This window comes from Zonotrichia albicollis, chromosome Z (genome assembly GCF_047830755.1).
Source record: "Zonotrichia albicollis isolate bZonAlb1 chromosome Z, bZonAlb1.hap1, whole genome shotgun sequence".
In the NCBI taxonomy this organism is placed as follows: Eukaryota; Metazoa; Chordata; class Aves; order Passeriformes; family Passerellidae; genus Zonotrichia; species Zonotrichia albicollis.
Genome location: NC_133860.1, coordinates 2255972 through 2272925, shown reverse-complemented (window position 1 = coordinate 2272925; position 16954 = coordinate 2255972). Strand labels below are relative to the sequence as shown.

The window sequence follows — 16954 nt, the reverse complement described above, 5'->3', positions numbered from 1 at the left end:
CAAATTTCAGTGTGATGCTCCTGTAATAGCATTCACAAGTACACGGGGATCTTCTGACAAGCCTTAAAGGTCGGCAAAATTCCTTAAAATGTGACTCTAAAATTTTTTTGATGTGTCAAGCAATAGTGTGCATCTGCCTAAGGATGCAAAAGCAGACACATAGAGCAGAGACAGAGCATTTAAAATAGCACTCGGTCTATAAAGTGAGTGAAGTGGCTCTGTTAACCCTGCCCTCGTGGTCTCTCCCACCTAATGCTGTCCTCTTCCACTTAGCCAAAGGTCCATTTATTCCACAGTGACACCAGAGGCCCAGTTCAGCCCTAATGTGAGTGAATGCGAGTCCCATTGACCTCAGCTGAAAGAGCACATTTGTACCCCTGGGCTGAATCTGTTACCAGTTGTGTTTGTACATTCTGAAGCCAGTGCACTGGAGGACTAGACTAAAAATGGGCTTGCCACATTTGGGCTTCAAAGACGAGTTTCTGACACTGTGTAATAAATGCTACATAATAAATAAAAAGAACAGAGGAAAAGACCCTGCTTGAGTGGCCCATGAGTACAAGTCATTAGGCAGAAGAGAAAGGAAAGCGGTGGCAGTAGCCACTGCACGAGGACTCTTCAATTCTAATGGAGCCAAGGCACTGCTGGCTCAGCAGGTAGGAGGCAGCACCCAGGAGTTGTGTGACCTGATTTTTGCCTAATCATTCAGCCCAAACTGGCACTTCCACAAAAGTTTACCAAGAACATTTGTGACGATTGATTTCTAAGCAGATGTTGGAATTGTTCGCAGATGAGCCCAAAATTCATTCCAAAAACAAATTCATCTTTTTTGAGGAACTGTGTGAGCATGTTCAAATGTTCTTGGGCTAAATACAGAAAATGAAAACCAACAACTTGTTAACTCTCTAAATGGTGGGACTTATTCATGGAGATCACTTGAATAATAGTTTTAAGAGTAGTTTGGAAAAACAATCAAGTTACACAAATGATCTTGCAAGGAGAATGACAGTAAATTCATAAGGTAAGATTATTTATTTTTGTGAAATTCTTGGCTGTGTAACCTAATTTCAAAAAACAGGCCCAAGTACTATCTAGTGTCTCTCTTTATTAAATTTCTGATGCAGAGCTTGATGGTTATTAATTATTCTTGGTCATTTGATGCATATTTTAATGTAACTTTCTGCAAATCTATAGCTTCTTTAAATGTGAATTTTCTGATTGAAAAAATCTTTCCATATTTTACCCTCCATTCCAAGACCCTAGGTAGAGTTAATACATTTGAAAAACAGAAATACATACACACATTTCTACTGATTTGATGAGGATTGTAGACTGAATCCTTTGTCCGCTTTGTCCTTTAACGTCTCTTGCACATAGGTACATGTTAATGGTTGAATGGTGGAAAGTTTCAGGAGAAAAATAACAGAGACTACCCGAGATATTTGTATGATAAGGATGATAAGGATCTATCAGCTTTTCTTTTGGCCTTTGTGGCATATATCTATCTGCTTACTACAGATTTCTTCACCTTTATATGAAAACACATCAGCTCCTCTCCTCTGCATTTCCTCTGTCCTTTAGATCCTCATGTCAGAGCCTGGGAAGCTGCTGCAAAAAGTCAAAGTTTGGCTCCAGGAGTACTGGAATGTTACTGACCTCATAGCTATCCTCCTGTTCTCTGTTGGGATGGTTCTCCGCCTGCAAGACCTGCCTCTGCGGAGCGATGGCCGCGTCATCTACTGCGTCAACATCATCTACTGGTACATCCGGCTGCTGGACATCTTCGGCGTCAACAAGTACCTGGGGCCCTACGTCATGATGATCGGGAAAATGGTAACACATTGGGCAATCCTCTTCTCTTTGGCAGCGTGTTCTTGGCTCGGTGTCCTTAGCCAGTGGCATTGCCGCAGATCCACCCGCATGATTTTTACATTAGCGTTTCCATGTAGGCCAGAAATCGGTGCTTTACTGAATCAAAACCTCCAGAATCGAGGATGGGTATTTCCTCTTCTGTTAGATATGTATAATTTTCCTTTGTCTGACATCACTCTTCAACAGCAGAGCCACCCTACACCCCGGTGTGCCTCACTTGCAGAAAGTACAAAGGAGATTTGTACAAAGGTGATTTTAAAGGAAGGTGGTTTGTTAAGGTAAAGAAAAAATTGTTCAGGTGTGTAGTACCTTGAGACTCTCAATGTGTTGTGATAGTAATGGTGTGTTCAAAACTGTAATGGTACGGTGAAGACTGACCCTTCTACAGTTTGATCCACATCCACATCGTCTTCCATCTTTGAAGTTCAGGTGTGTCCTGGTGACATGAGAAATCCATTGGCATAAGTGCAACCTCTGTACTCTGGCCACATCAATCATACACACCACAGCAGGAATATTAACAGCTTGTGTAATAGTAAATGCATGCACAAGGAATCAAGAGACATTTACTTCCACATGCTTGACTTTTGACTTTTCAATTTTCATGTTTCTATTGAAGTTTTGCAATTAAGCAGCATATGGCTTGTTTCAGTTAAAGAAAATGGCTGGACTTACAGATGCACATGCACACATCCCTGATATTTGGATACCTGCATATGTAGCTGATACATGTGTACACATTTCACATACAGTATCCAGCTTTTCTTGTGTAAATCATGTCTGTTTCATGCATTTTGAGGTTTAAGATTTGGGGTTTTCTAAATAGATTAAAGCCGAAGCTCACTTTAAGTAAAAAAAGTAAAATTAACATTAACTCCTCTAGATGAAATGCTGCTATCTGTTTGGTATGGGACAATAATCAGCAAGTCCAAACAGGCTTTCTGTTGTATTTATCTCACAATGGTCCTTTAAGGAAAGCTTCGTCCATCCTCACTATCATAAGAAAAGTGGACATGTATGAGTGCATGGGCTACAATATCTCCTTGGTATTACATTAGTCACAACAGGCACAGTGAACAGGTGTAGAACTGAAATGCAAAATATACTTCCACTTACACACTCTATCCAACAGGGAACCATTGTCTTATCCCGTCAGTTTACTAGCTTTCTACTGCAAGCCCACAGTGCTGGGTTTGACAAAAAAGATCTGAGTGGAAAAAAAGCCAGGGAGAGAGATTGAGGGAAAACAGAAAGTGATAGTTGAGTTGTTATGTCCTGGAAAAGGAATTTTGAAGTTCCCTTCTTCCAAGAAAGCATAAAGGAGGTTGGCATGAGGTTTTGCAGAGCTCCAGAGTGAAAATACTCAGCAGGAACACAGATCAAAGAGAAAACACTGCTTTAGCAGGTTTCTTTTCTGCCACATTTGGACTCCCTTTCTGCCAGTGGATCTGGTGGTCACTGGGGCTTACACAACACAAAATGTATAAAACATCTGAAAAAACAGCTACCCCTGTACTCTGCTTTATTTTTCACAGATACATGCACTTCAAGTTTCTGTGCTAGCACAGGCAGAGTGAGCAACAGTTCAATAATAGAGGGCCCATGTGCAACAAACTTCTAGTAGTCAGTGTTACAGGTGGCTGATAGGAGCCCAACTCCCCCAGCAGTACAAAGAGTGGTTCATTTTTTTGCTATGTCAGGCAGAAAGGAAGTGATTGAAATTAATAGCATTTTCATTCCTTTGTCACTCACATGTGTACAACAAATCAAACCTCGCTCCACTTTCTGTGGAAAACAAATGCAGGAAAATCTCTAACCTCTGTGTGCTCAGTATCTACATTAGAGGGTGTTGAATTTAGCAGCCAAATTCTTCTGAAGCTCTGGGCAGCTGTTAAAGGAGGCAAATTCTTCTATTTTGTGCCTTCCAGTTGCTTGGTTTTCATCATTTGTCCAACTTTCCTTGCACTTTCAGCCACTCTGGCACATCCCTTTGCCCACACGTGCAATGCACAACCAGTTGGAGTTACTCAGACCAGCCTCTCACATCTATTTTCTCACCAGCTTACTCTCTTGTGCAACACACGCACTCCCTGGGAGCTGCACCTGCAGGAATGGGCTTGAGTTTTTTAAAAACAATAGGTCAAAGCAAAGATGAAGATACAAGGAGGAAACTGAATGGCCAAGCTTATTATTATCTACTGATTTCAGTAGCAGAATATGCTTCTGCTTTTCTGATTTCTGCACAGTGATAGATCTAATTTCCTTTAGGAAATTTCAGGAATTAAGTTGAATTAAATGTCAAGAGAGTCAGAGGTATATCAGTTCCTTTAATGTGTGAAAATATCTGCATTTTTTAGCATTTCTGCAAATTCAAAAGTTGAAATACAGTCAATTCTTTATGAAATTGTTCCCCAAAAAATTGTGTTTTAACACTTTTTTAAACAGATACCTGATGAGTTCTTTAAATTACCTTGCTAAAACACCAATTGTAATTTGACATCACAGGCCAAAGGACCTGACACAATGCTCATTAAAGTCAGTGGAAATTTGTCCATATATTTTATTGTATTTCAGACAAGTTACTGAGAGTTTAGAAGATACCCAACTGAGGGAGGAGAAAAGTAATGTGGATCTTGAATGAGGGACAGCACTAAAAATTTTATTTCTTGCAACATGAGGTCATGAGGTCACACCTGTATGACTCCTCATCAAAAATATTTGAAGCATTTAATAATTGTCTTAAATTGCCTCAAAACACTGATTTTGTTTATTTTTTTGCATGAAATTTTTAAATAGTTATTACATTACAACATATCAAGTTATATATTGCCATCTGAAACAAAGTTTGATCAGACAAGAAAGGAGGAATCGGTTTTCACCCGTAGGTTTGTTCCCTAAAAGCAGTGAGAACTAAATGTCATTATTCAGCTTTCCCATTTCAGGATGCTTTCTGAAGTACAATGATCTGGAATTTCTCTTCTTAAAGGAATATTTTTTTAGAGATTAATGCCCTGAGTTAAAGAGGAATGTTGATGGTTGACTTCACTGGTTTTTAATTATTTAAAGCATTTCTTTTCCTCTCTCATGTCCCCAAGGTTATTTTCTATCTTTCCTGCTATTTTATGAACCTCAAGACTTTTGTTTTCCCCTGCTTTTTTGCACTTGTCCTTGGTTCCTTCCTTCCATCTTCCTGATTCTCTCTCATCTGACCCCTGCTCCGCTGGTGCCCTTCTCCTAGATCCTCTCTCTCTAAACACAAGCCTACCTTTTTCTCTGTAAGCCTCTTTTCTCTGGTACATACTTCCCCAGTGTTGCTTTGACCTCAGGTTGCCTTAAAATTGAAGAACCCCTGCAGCAGTTCCAGCTCCACCTGCTGCAGGCAGGTCCCTCTTCCAGCAGCCCGTGCCACGAGCAGCCTGCCCTGGGGCTGCAGAGGTGCCCCACGGAGCCACCAGGCACCAGCTGAGGTGCAGGCTGGGCTCACGCCTCTCTTGCAGGGAGGGCTGGGTTCAGCTGAGCCAGAAAATGCAGAGACTGGAGGGAATAAAACTCGTAAGGTTTAGAGGATTCTCAACTTGAGTTTTGGCAGAGACAAAAGTTATGTCCAAAACTGTGAAAAACAGCTCAGTTGTAACAATTATGAAGATCTGGCAAGTCTCTAAGTTTTAAAGGGATCTTACCAGGGACTTAACACAACTCCCATTTTTTTCACATTCACTTTGGGTAATCTCTGTTGTACCTGACTGATGCCCATTGTTCTGCTCTCTTGAGGGCTTTTTCTAGAACAGTGCTTCTAATCTTCAGATCTATTCAACATCTTGTAAGATTGCTGTCCCACATTTTTCAGGAACATTTTGAATGGGTGGGCACTGTTTGCAAACACTAGTTAGTCTTGGGCATATGCGAATGAGGCCCTCAACAGTGGAGAAGAGCAGAGTTCACTGTCTGTTATCTGATTGGGTTTTTTTAATGTGGCATTTGTCAGACTCCCCCACCAAGCGGATTTTTATCCCAGCCAGTATCACAGCTTTCCTTTCTCACTGGTTACCACCATGGTGTCCCTTATGTTGCAGAAACAGGCTGTTCTGCCACCCGTTCCTCCGTATGTTAGCTGCAGCTCCCTTTGCTCCGAGATAATGACTACCAGTGTCAGTCCTTTTGCTTAGGTACAGTTGCCACGTGGTGCCTATAAACATCATCTCATGACCCTTGCCCAGACCCGGCTGCTGATTCCACTGAACCCTCTTGTTGAGGCAACTGGTGTGACCAGATGGTACTCTGTATTTTCAAGCCTATTCATAACATTTGAATTGTTCTTGGAAGTCACACTGGGTAAAACCAAGGACACGATAGCACCACTTCACTTCTTTGAAAAATAATATTTTTTTATGTGTAAATGAGAACGGCTTTTCAAAATTTGTTTCTGAAAATTCTGTTCTAAGATTCACAGACCTTTTTCCTTTATTGCAGTTCATGATAATAGGAAAATGGACAAAAATTTCCTCTAATTGTTGTCCTTTCTCTCTCTTTTTCTCTCCTTTTTCCTGTCATTACATTCAGATGATAGACATGATGTACTTTGTCATCATCATGTTGGTGGTTCTGATGAGCTTCGGTGTGGCAAGACAGGCCATTCTCTTCCCCAATGAGGAGCCTTCGTGGAAGCTGGCGAAAAACATTTTTTACATGCCTTACTGGATGATCTATGGGGAAGTGTTTGCAGACCAGATAGACCGTAAGCAAGTTTATGATTCTCATACTCCAAAGTCAGGTATCCAACTTTGATCAGATGATGTCCTGTTAGATCATGTGTGTTTGCTCAATAAATGGCTCTGGATAGAGGAACTTCTCCAACACAGAGAATGATCACAAAAGTATTTTTTTCAGCTAGTATTGGGGTATCAGTTTCAGAACATGCTTCTGGCATCACTTGGCAATCATTTAACTGTAAATCTGTAATGCTAAATTATCATGCATTTAGAGAAGGTTATAAATGTGTCCTTTTTACCAGCCTGGTGGCAAGAATCCCCTTCCTGGTATCCAGCATGAATTTGGTGTTGTACTTGGGACACAAAAGGTCACTAATTTTTTCTCATCCCTTGGTTTATTTTTAGACCTAAATACTTTTTGTCTTACTTCATATTGATGACCATGTCTAATAATCAGGGGTCAGACCTTTCAGCTCCTGTATTTGATAGGGATCTAACCTGATGAGTTTTCTTTTCTCTGTTACCTTTTGAGTACTGCATTTAAGTTAAACCCTGTGATGCAATTCTTTGGATCTAATAATTAGATCCATTTTTAGAATATTGCTTTTTTTTTTTTTTTTTTTTTTTTAGAAAGCAAGACTGTGCTCACACCAATGCAAACAGGAAAACAGGAAAAGAGACAGTATTAAATATATTATCTCCTCAGGCTTCATCAGATAGGTGATCAGGAAAATGCTGGTTTGCCATTTAGATTAAATCTTGGGGTCCCGCTCATTGCTTTACCACCAAATGAGAGATCTGGTCATGAGAAATGATGCAGTAGATGACCAAACTAAAAATCACAAACAAAACAATGTCTTATTTTGCAGCTACTATCATATAATTGATGTTCATCATTCCTACTTAACTACATGCAAGTCTTGGTAGGATTTGGAAGTCAGTACCTTTTCCAGTGGCAGATGGCTTCCATTAAAGCACTGTTTAGGATATTTCATTTTATTCTATGTACCATCTTAGGAAATGACATTATTTTCAAAATTTATTTGATGTTTGTTCAGTAGTGAGAAAATTTGAGTGAAAAAAATTTTCCTGATCTGATTAAAAGTAGTAAATGTATCTATATCACAAATAATGCCCCCAGTTGAATATAGTTTCAGTATCGCATGGCAGATGTTGCAGCAGTTTCATGTTGACATCTTCTTCCTGGCTAGCACAGTATCATTATTCTGGATACAGATGAAACCTCCTTTTTATCTTTGCTTCCCTGCTTGGTTTTCAGAGGCAGCATGGCATGCAAGGAAGTAAGCAAATACCTATAATCACAAAATTTCTCACTATGTTTTCACTTTTTACCCAATTCCCTCTTTTTCATCCTTTACCCTATACTTTTATTTTTAAAAATTCATTAATTCCAAAGGCGTAATAGTTGGGGATATAAAACTTTGTCTTGCTCTGAAGGCATATTTTAGAGCAATAAAGATTTGTACCATTAAAACAATACTTCCTTCTACAAGCAGAATAATGTCTGTCCCTCTATAAGTGGCCATTTATTGATATTGTACTGAGTAACTACCATAGTGCAACAAACATGGCAATTGGCTGAATAAAGTGTTCTTGTTTTTTTCTTTTAAATGAAGGGCTGATTACAGTTTAGAACCCATAAATTTTAGAAACTGAAGGGTGTTTAAGAATGAAAACAGGGTGGCAGACTGCACACCTTTGCATGAGGATTTGTGTTATTTAGATGCACAACATTTAAATAATGCAAAAAGATGCAGAGTAATTATTTCTGAAGCTTAGGGAGAGTAAAATTCCTGGTGGCCTAAATTCCGGCTTTACATATAGACATATTGTTTTTCTACCTGTGTCACAGAAATTTGGAGTTGCAGCAAAAGTGATGATGTCAAAATGAAAAGCAAAACCTACTTCCTCCTTCCTGAGAGGCAGATGATGCAGGGAATTAGAATCTGCCACTCTCCTAGCACAAATTGTGTACAGTATGTCATGTCTGTCTGATGCTCAGTTGTCTCAAAAATGTTATCTGTGGCAGCACAGGCAATAGTTGGTGATGTTGTTACACAATCAAAATGACCCAATGGACACCCAGAATGTTTTACTAGTATACTCACATTTTTTCACTGTTTAAACATTTGCTGTTATTTATGTTTTCCATGTTGTTCTAAGCTAAATCAGCCACTGTGCTCATGTTTAAGTGCTACAGTGTTTGTACTTTCTCAAATAAGATAAGCATGTTCTAAAATTGTTATGCTACATCTAAATTGCAATTTATCTTCATGATTTAGAGCACATTCTTTTTTTGATCAGTATTACTTTAACAACAAGAAAAGGGGGTTGCTTTGTGATTTTGTTTATATTTTGGTGTTTAATATTGCTACATAATTAGCAAACTTGGGTTTCAGTAAAAGTGCTGATCATGGAAAAGCATGTTTATTTGAGCTAGTCTCCTGGAAATCAATCCTGGTATCCGAGACATGTACAGAAAAGTAGGCTACTCTAACATCTCTAATGTACTTTTTTAAAGAAAAAACAGTTTTATCTATTTAATTAGTTATTTTTATTTGTAAGAAGCATGCCATCAAGGCTGACCAGATACAACGCCTGAGTCCATCTCATCAGCTGGCAGCCTTTTCATCCAGTGGGTCTGCTGTGATTTTTGTTTCAGCACACTGCTAAATGTCTTGTTCTAAAACAGTGCATATTTACTTTTTTTACCCATCGTTTCTGTACTCATATAATTTTTTAAGGAAAAATATGTAAGCTGGAGTATGTGTTAATGTCCTGTTGGTATGTGACCTCATCTTCAACTCAAAAGTGAGGACACATTATATGATTATGAACACATTATTGAGTGGTGGTGTTTATTATCAGTGATGTCCATAACTGCTACAAACCTACAAATTTCTAAGAATCAGTTGTAAAGTGGGGTGGAAGAGAGTAAATCTTTTAGATCTGTGTTCAAATTTTCAGGTTAAGTCAACAAAACCAGAAAAACCACTCTCTAAGTAGTTCCTCTCAGACTGGCAGTTCATCATAATATGACCATTAAAAAATCTAAAAGGCTTGTCATATTAAACAGGTGCTCCATATGAAAAGATGTAGAACTGGAATGGTAGGCTTCAGTGATTCTTGTATGAAGAGAGTGTGAGAAGTGAGAACTGCTGAATGTGCCTAAAACATGCTGAGGGAGGAGCCACAGACAGCAGCCCATGGCAGAGTGACTGCTGCCAGCAGTGGGGACATCCTGGGCTCCTGGTGCCCTTTTCAGTGCCATCCAGTCCACGTGGTCTGGGGAATGGGGAACCAGAAAAGACAGACTTCACTATCACAGTGCAATCATAATGGTCTTCCTCTAGGTGTTTGAGCAGGAAATGAGTAGAATTTGATCTATAAACAAAGGACGTGCAATTACAGTTAATTAGAACATATTTTCCCCATAACTGCATGCGGATGTTCCGAACATTCCATGTAGCTGATCTGGCACAGACAGAAGGTTTCACATACCATGTTGTCTACTCAGGAAGTTTTAGCAATTTCATGAAACAGTCTTTGGAAGTATGTAAAGATCAAGGAATAGTCAAGCTACTATAGTATACTATAATAGTCAAGCTACTTCATGGAAAAGTCCAACCAGTCCAAGTGAAACATCAATCATGACTGAAACCAACTTGAGCTATTGAGTTTTGACTCAGGCCTAGAAAACTCCAATTACCAACTATTGAGATTCAGATAAAGGCTTAGATCTTAGAATTGAAAGCAGGCAGTAAGCTAATCAAATTTATAAATTATTTAAAGGTCGGGAAATTAAAAATTAATATATTTCAGGAAAGGAATAATAATAGGAGCTTGATAAATTGAAAAAAATAGACTGATCTCAATTATGTAGTTGAGTAAAGATATATTATTATCCACTGATAGCTGGGGGAGGAAGGAGAATCTGAATCGGGGAGCTGGTGCTGGCACGTGCAACTGTCTCACTTGGAGGCTGCCTTTCCTAATCCATCTGTGCCTTGTGCTGCCCAATGGGATCTGTGGGACAGCAGCCAGACATGTAACTACTTCAGTGGATGCCTGTCCAGAAGTGGATTTCCCACAAATACTGTAAAATCTCTCCCTCAGTTCACCTCACGTTGGCACTTGTGCTGGCAGTTTTAGCCAGGAATATTCATAGGACAGTTCTCACCTGTGAAGAACTTTTTTTCACCTTACATAACTATCTGCCCCTCTAGAATACTATGGATACAGAAGGATATAAGAAATACTGAAATGGAAATGTGAGTTTGTTGGTAAAAAACCTGTAGGTAGAGGATGTAAATGCCAGGTTGGGAAATGGCAGTTATCTGTAGAAAATGAACATCAGAGCTCACATTTTCCTGTATTCAGAAGGCCAAGAAACTGAACCTGCTGTTAGTCAACATGGCTTCTGGGAAGGTTTTCAGGTTTTCCTGGTGTCTCACAGGTTGGATTTCCATCTGGATTTTTTTACCAGCTGACAGTACTTCATGTGCCATCTGGAATCTGAAGATCAGTCTGAATTTATTTATTATGTCTATTTCTGTTTTGGAAAAACCTACCTAGTTTAAGAGGAAAAGATGGGACCTCTTTCTGTTTCAATTGTATTACAGGAATATCAAGTAACCAGAATGCAGTAGTTTCAGAAGATGAGAGACTCTCATACACAGGTTTTAACTATTCAATGATCTTCAGAGTAAACTATAATTAATACGAAAGACTTTAAAAATTCTTTAAATTTCTTAATCTTTTAGATCTGTTTAAGTTTTACAATTCTTGAAAATTTCTTTGTACAAATGAAAATTACGTACTAAACTCTTTATGACTTTACAGGCTGCATGCTTTTCCATAGGAGCTTCCTACTTGGCCTGTCATTTGCATGGACATTTCTGGAATTAAAACAAACAGAACAGAAAGCTCTGTACAAAACAGAATAAATCATAATTTTAAGGTTGTTAGACAAAGGTGGTGGATAAGATTTTTGCACAGACTACAAACAATTTTGAAAGTCACTCTGGGCTGGATTGCAGCAGTATTCCCGTATCTAGCACTCCTGATGTTCTAATTCAATTCTACTTGGTTGGCTATTTTTAATTGTGTAAGGAGTAGAGTAGAGGAGTAATAAAGCACTAGAGTGAACAAGAAAAATACAGGGATTTACTATAAATTATTATTAAAATACCAGCAGATTGAAGAGACCCTTCAAAGTCACATTTAATGTGGCCTGGGTCAAGAAGCAACATGGTCAGAGTGCTGCAGTTAAAGAAACGTTCTTGAAATAAGGAGACGCTGTTCAGCTCCCTGGATATTTCTGTTGATGAACAGAGTAATTCTGTGAAATTCAGAGTTTGCAGATTTTAGTGTTTTCTCCATCATTGAAGAAGAGAACAACTTTAGGAAGGCCACTTAATGTTTTTGGTGGGGGGGGGGCAATGGGTTTCAATATTTACCAGCCTGGTAAGCTGGTAAGGCTGCTTAGACATTTGGTTCAGAAATTATAAAATGCTTTCACATATTTTGGATTCATTGTGGGTCAAAATTGGAAGGTGCCTACATACTCATAAATAGGATGATGAAAGTGCATTAAAAATAACCAGACTTGAATTTTTAAAAAAAAAATTGTTTTGTTATTTGATTGCACTTATTTGTTTCCACTTTATTTATAATTGTGAACACAGGAAAGCATCCCTCAGTTTATTGTGATTTCAAACAAATCAATTTGTATTGTAAAAGTGGTATCCATTTTTATAGGAGAAGTTTTCATCAAAGGCAAAAAGCTATTCAGTGGCAGAGCTGTTCAATTGTGCCGTTTGGTCTTTTCATTATTTCCCAAACCTGCTCTGGAAGGGTGCAGCTGGGGTAAGAGTCATGATGCAGAAACTCACCAGCATCCTTTGCCAACCCCTCCACCCAACATACATTAAATGTGAGCAGAGTCCTTGTCATGACCATAATTACAGCAGGGAAATTCTTCCTGAGCTCTGCCTGCACAATGGGCCTGAAACCCACAGCAGCTTGAATTACTTTTGGGTTTTTGCAACTATTCCCCAGGCAGGAAAGAGGAAGTGTTAGGAATGCAGCAAGGAAGTCCCAGCAGGAAACTGTAAATGGGAGTCAGAAAGGAAAAATAAGCATGAAAAGAGATTGTGAAAAAGGAAGCAAGGGATGCAAAAAGTATGTACATCTACAGGTGTCAAGAGGCAATGTTTGAAAGCTTTGTGAAGTTAATTCATATAATTTAAATTAAAACTCCAACCATTTACTGTTTTCTAAAGCCTAAGTTCAGGACATAGTGTCTGAACTTTATTCAATGGCCTGTAGGTATCAGAGCTGTTGGCTTTTTCAGCTAACTGAGATTGGCATATCATTATGCTACCAGAATTTGCTTCTTCAGTAAAGCATTTTGCTAGAATTAAGTGTTCTGTGGTTTGTGTTAGAGCAAGGCTATAATGTAAAACAGATGAGTCAAATTTGCATACATGTTAATATTGGGCTTTGAAATATATTACAATATATTAATGCACATATTACAAAAATTACTTCATCTCTCCAAAAATCATTCATATTTTGAATGATGTTGTACATGAAGGGCAGAACAGATTCCTCAGGGGCCAGGCAGAGTACACACCTTCAATTAACCATAGTGAAAAAAAATCCTTTAAAATACATGTCATAGTTTAAATATGAAAGAAGATGTTCAATGACATGCCATGGAACACAGACTTCTGCATTTTTCAGCACACGTCATATGTTTTCTCCTGCAGCTGAAGATGTGAAAATTAAGTGGTGGCTTAGCTCTCCATTAGTAAGGCAAGAAATGATCATTCCCATGCACCCACAACAAAATATGCAAAAGAGAAAAGAGAAAAACTTCTGCAAAGCTTCAGGACAAGCTGAACCACAATGGGTATATAGAATAGACTGTGGGAACATGTCTGCAAAAGAAATCTAATTTGGCCATCACTGAGTGACACAAACCAACAGAGATTACCCACTTGTAAGCAAGTGGAGCTGGAAAAATATTTCTTGTCTTCTTAACTGTTTTTTTCCCTAGATTAAATTCTATGTTTTTTAGGGGAAAAAAAAAGTATAATGGAATTGGAACCAGAGTTGGACCTGAGTTTTTAATCTCATTTATCTAAGGTTTGAAAAATGCTTTTCAAAATTTTTCTCATTATTTGGAAAGATATTATTTGTTCTGTTTTCAGCACAAAAGAGGACAACAGGTTTCAGATACTGTAATTGTTCTGTCACTGGTGAAATCACAATGGGTTTTGGTACCTTGTTGTATTGGACTTTGTACCTCTGACTGAATATATGAGCAAGTTAATGTTTCCACACAAACAGAGACATAAGTTTCACATTGCGTGCTGATAGCAAGAGGAATTGAATGGTGCAGTTTCTGGTGGGTGAAGGCCAAGAGCAGAGAGCTCCGCACTCCCAGCACTACACTGATGGTATTTTGAATGAAACCAGTGCTTGGAGCAGAGTGGAAATATCCGTGCCTTAAAATGATTTGCAAAGTGATGTTTACTGAGAAATGAAGAATTGCATAGTTTCAGCCTGCTCCAGTAATAAAATGTGGTTTTGCAAATAGGAAGGACTGGTAACACCATGTGCCCAAATACAATGGAGCTGCTGATAAAAAGCAGGGTTGCCCGTATTCCACTCTGGGATTTCTTTTTCAGTGAGTTGAATATTTTTGGATAAGTCATGTAGTCTTGTGTCACATATGGCTACAATGGTTCTGTGTGTAATATGCCCAAAACAAAGTACCAAAATCACACATAATGTAATATGATGGCCAGTACAGACATCCATAAGTGAATGTCAAGCTCAGTGAACCAAGTTCAGAAGAACGTTTTCAAGAAGATGCAATGGTTGGTACTGGAAATGTGAATTTCTTGCCATACAATGAAATTCTACATATGGCATCATCAAACTTCATTTTCCATGAAGTCAGTACAAAACCCCAATGAAATCACTAGGAACTGAGCCAGTGCTGAGAACTTTGGAAATTCCTCACTTAAACTTCTTTTTGATGGGGATGAGGGAAAGCTAGCTGTAGTGCTGTGCAAAATTTACTAAGATGGCTTGTATTTGTAAGCTGCTGCTTCCATAATTTTCTTGAAGAGCTGATTATGGAGATCCGCAGAACCTGCAATCTGCAGGACTGAAGCTGCAGAGACATAAACTGAACCCATGCTTGGAGATGATTATCCTTCACTGCACATGAAGGCATATTAAAACACAATCAGGGAAAACTATTTCACCATATTTTCTCTCCCCTTCCTTCAGTTCTACAACATTAATATCAAGAACATTTTGATTCCAATGTATTTGTGGAATAAACAGGTGGCATCTCTGCTGCATACATGTCCCTGTACCTGGTTCAGTAAAGACTTGCTAATCTCCCCCACTGTTTCTAGGCATGCAGTCAAGAGTCCTTAATAGCAGAAAGTCATTATGGCTGTGTCCTAGTGGGGCTTGACACAGTGCAGTGCACAGCAATAAATGTCTACTCTTTCATTTACTTTCATGGACTTCCTTTTCCTTATTTATCACATCCTTCTCAATCAATAAAAAAAGGCAAGGTTTTCACTGTTAAATAAATAATATACAAGCCTTTTTGTAGAATTAAACAATTCAATAATTTCATTTTCACAGCCACTAACTGCCACCAGACTACCATATTATTTAGTATTACGTATGCAAATAGGCAGTTTACTCGCACTAGGCATGTGTCCTGAGAGAAATATCTTGATACCCATGGCACATAACACACAATAACAAAAACTACAGTCTGTAAAATCTGTGATACCGAGCATAAACTTCTGAGGAGAGAATGTCAATGCCATTGTTATTTGGATGATATTGCCTTGGCAGGCAGGCCATTATAAATATTTAAATATTTTCGCACAAACTACTGAAAAAATAAGTTTCATTCCCATTTTGCATTTTTTTGTTTCTAAATTTTGTTCCCAGCACCTTGTGGTCAAAATGAAACCAGAGAAGACGGCAAAATTATCCAGCTACCTCCCTGCAAGACAGGAGCATGGATCGTTCCTGCCATCATGGCCTGCTACCTCTTGGTAGCAAACATCCTTTTGGTGAATCTCCTCATTGCAGTTTTCAAGTGAGTGACACTTTGCAAAATATAGACTTAGGGAGGATGCATATTGTTCACAGCCTACGAAGACTGCTGAGCTTTGGCTTTGGCTGAGATACATTTTCCTAGGATGTAAGGGGGAGAGGGAAAGAGGCTTGTCTCCAGGAAACAAGGGAAATGCCAAGTTTTTCACATTGTGCTCATTTCCAAGGACAGACACCTGATGGGAACCAGGGCAAAGAAGCCAAATAAGGCTCAGTTATGGCATCATACGTTCCCAATGGGGAAAACAAAGGTAAAAATACTTCCCCATCTCAATAGGATGTTGTAAGACCCAGGGGTTGTACAGTGCAGACATTTACAATCATAAGGTACTTCAAAAAGGCTGATTATCACCATGCTTTGCCCAGGCAAAAACTTCCTCTTTTGTTCTGCTTCCTGTTCTTGTGACAAGGAAACATTTGCCAGTGTTATTGAAATGTATCTAGTTATGATGCTGTCATGTCATCTTTGGCAAAGCACCCAAAACCATTTTCAGTCTGATGTTATTTTCTTCTTCTTGCCTTCTAGCAACACGTTTTTCGAAGTCAAATCTATATCGAACCAAGTTTGGAAGTTTCAAAGGTACCAGCTCATCATGACATTCCACGAAAGACCAGTTCTCCCACCACCTCTGATCATTTTCAGCCACATGACAATGATATTTCAACACCTCTGCTGCAGATGGAGGAAGCATGAAAGTGACCCAGATGAGAGAGACTATGGATTGAGTAAGACTCAGATGATGCAGAAAGGGGTCTTTACAATTCCTTTCATAATGTCTAGTGTTTGACATGTGTGAAGTCAAAGCCCTGAACCTTGATAACCTTCCCAGCAAAGTAACAACTCTCACCTGCAAAAACCTTACCTAAATTAGTTAGTTTTACCTGATTTGCCCAACCCTTCATTCTCTTTGCAATGTTAAGGAAGCTGTGTTTTTCTGGAACTATCTGGGGTTGTTGCCTGTTTGTTCCTTCAAAGCGGAGAGGTTTGTTTTGCTGTTACTAGTGGTCTGTTATTGCTGGAATTCTTCTCACTCCATGACAGTTCCAGCTTTATTTTTGAAAATGCAGAGCAAACAGCACATACTTCTCCTGAGCACACTTTTTGCCTAGATAAGCTTAGAGATGGTAAAAGGCAATTTTGTTTACATAATCTCTCCTTGACTCTGACTCATACTGGAGGAGTAGTTCCT

The 16954-nt window shown here is 38.8% G+C and overlaps 1 protein-coding gene across 11 annotated transcripts in view; it reads left to right on the top strand.

Moving 5' to 3' along the window:
* The window catches only part of TRPM3 (transient receptor potential cation channel subfamily M member 3), a 411968-nt gene that overhangs the window by 377964 nt on the left and 17050 nt on the right, over window positions 1-16954 (top strand). For all 11 annotated transcript variants that reach the window (XM_014268915.3, XM_074532493.1, XM_074532490.1 and 8 more), the window contains 4 exons: window positions 1582-1833; window positions 6433-6607; window positions 15597-15747; window positions 16291-16490. In XM_014268915.3, the coding sequence (XP_014124390.1) occupies window positions 1582-1833; window positions 6433-6607; window positions 15597-15747; window positions 16291-16490 (778 nt within the window). The remainder of the gene's footprint in view (window positions 1-1581; window positions 1834-6432; window positions 6608-15596; window positions 15748-16290; window positions 16491-16954) is intronic.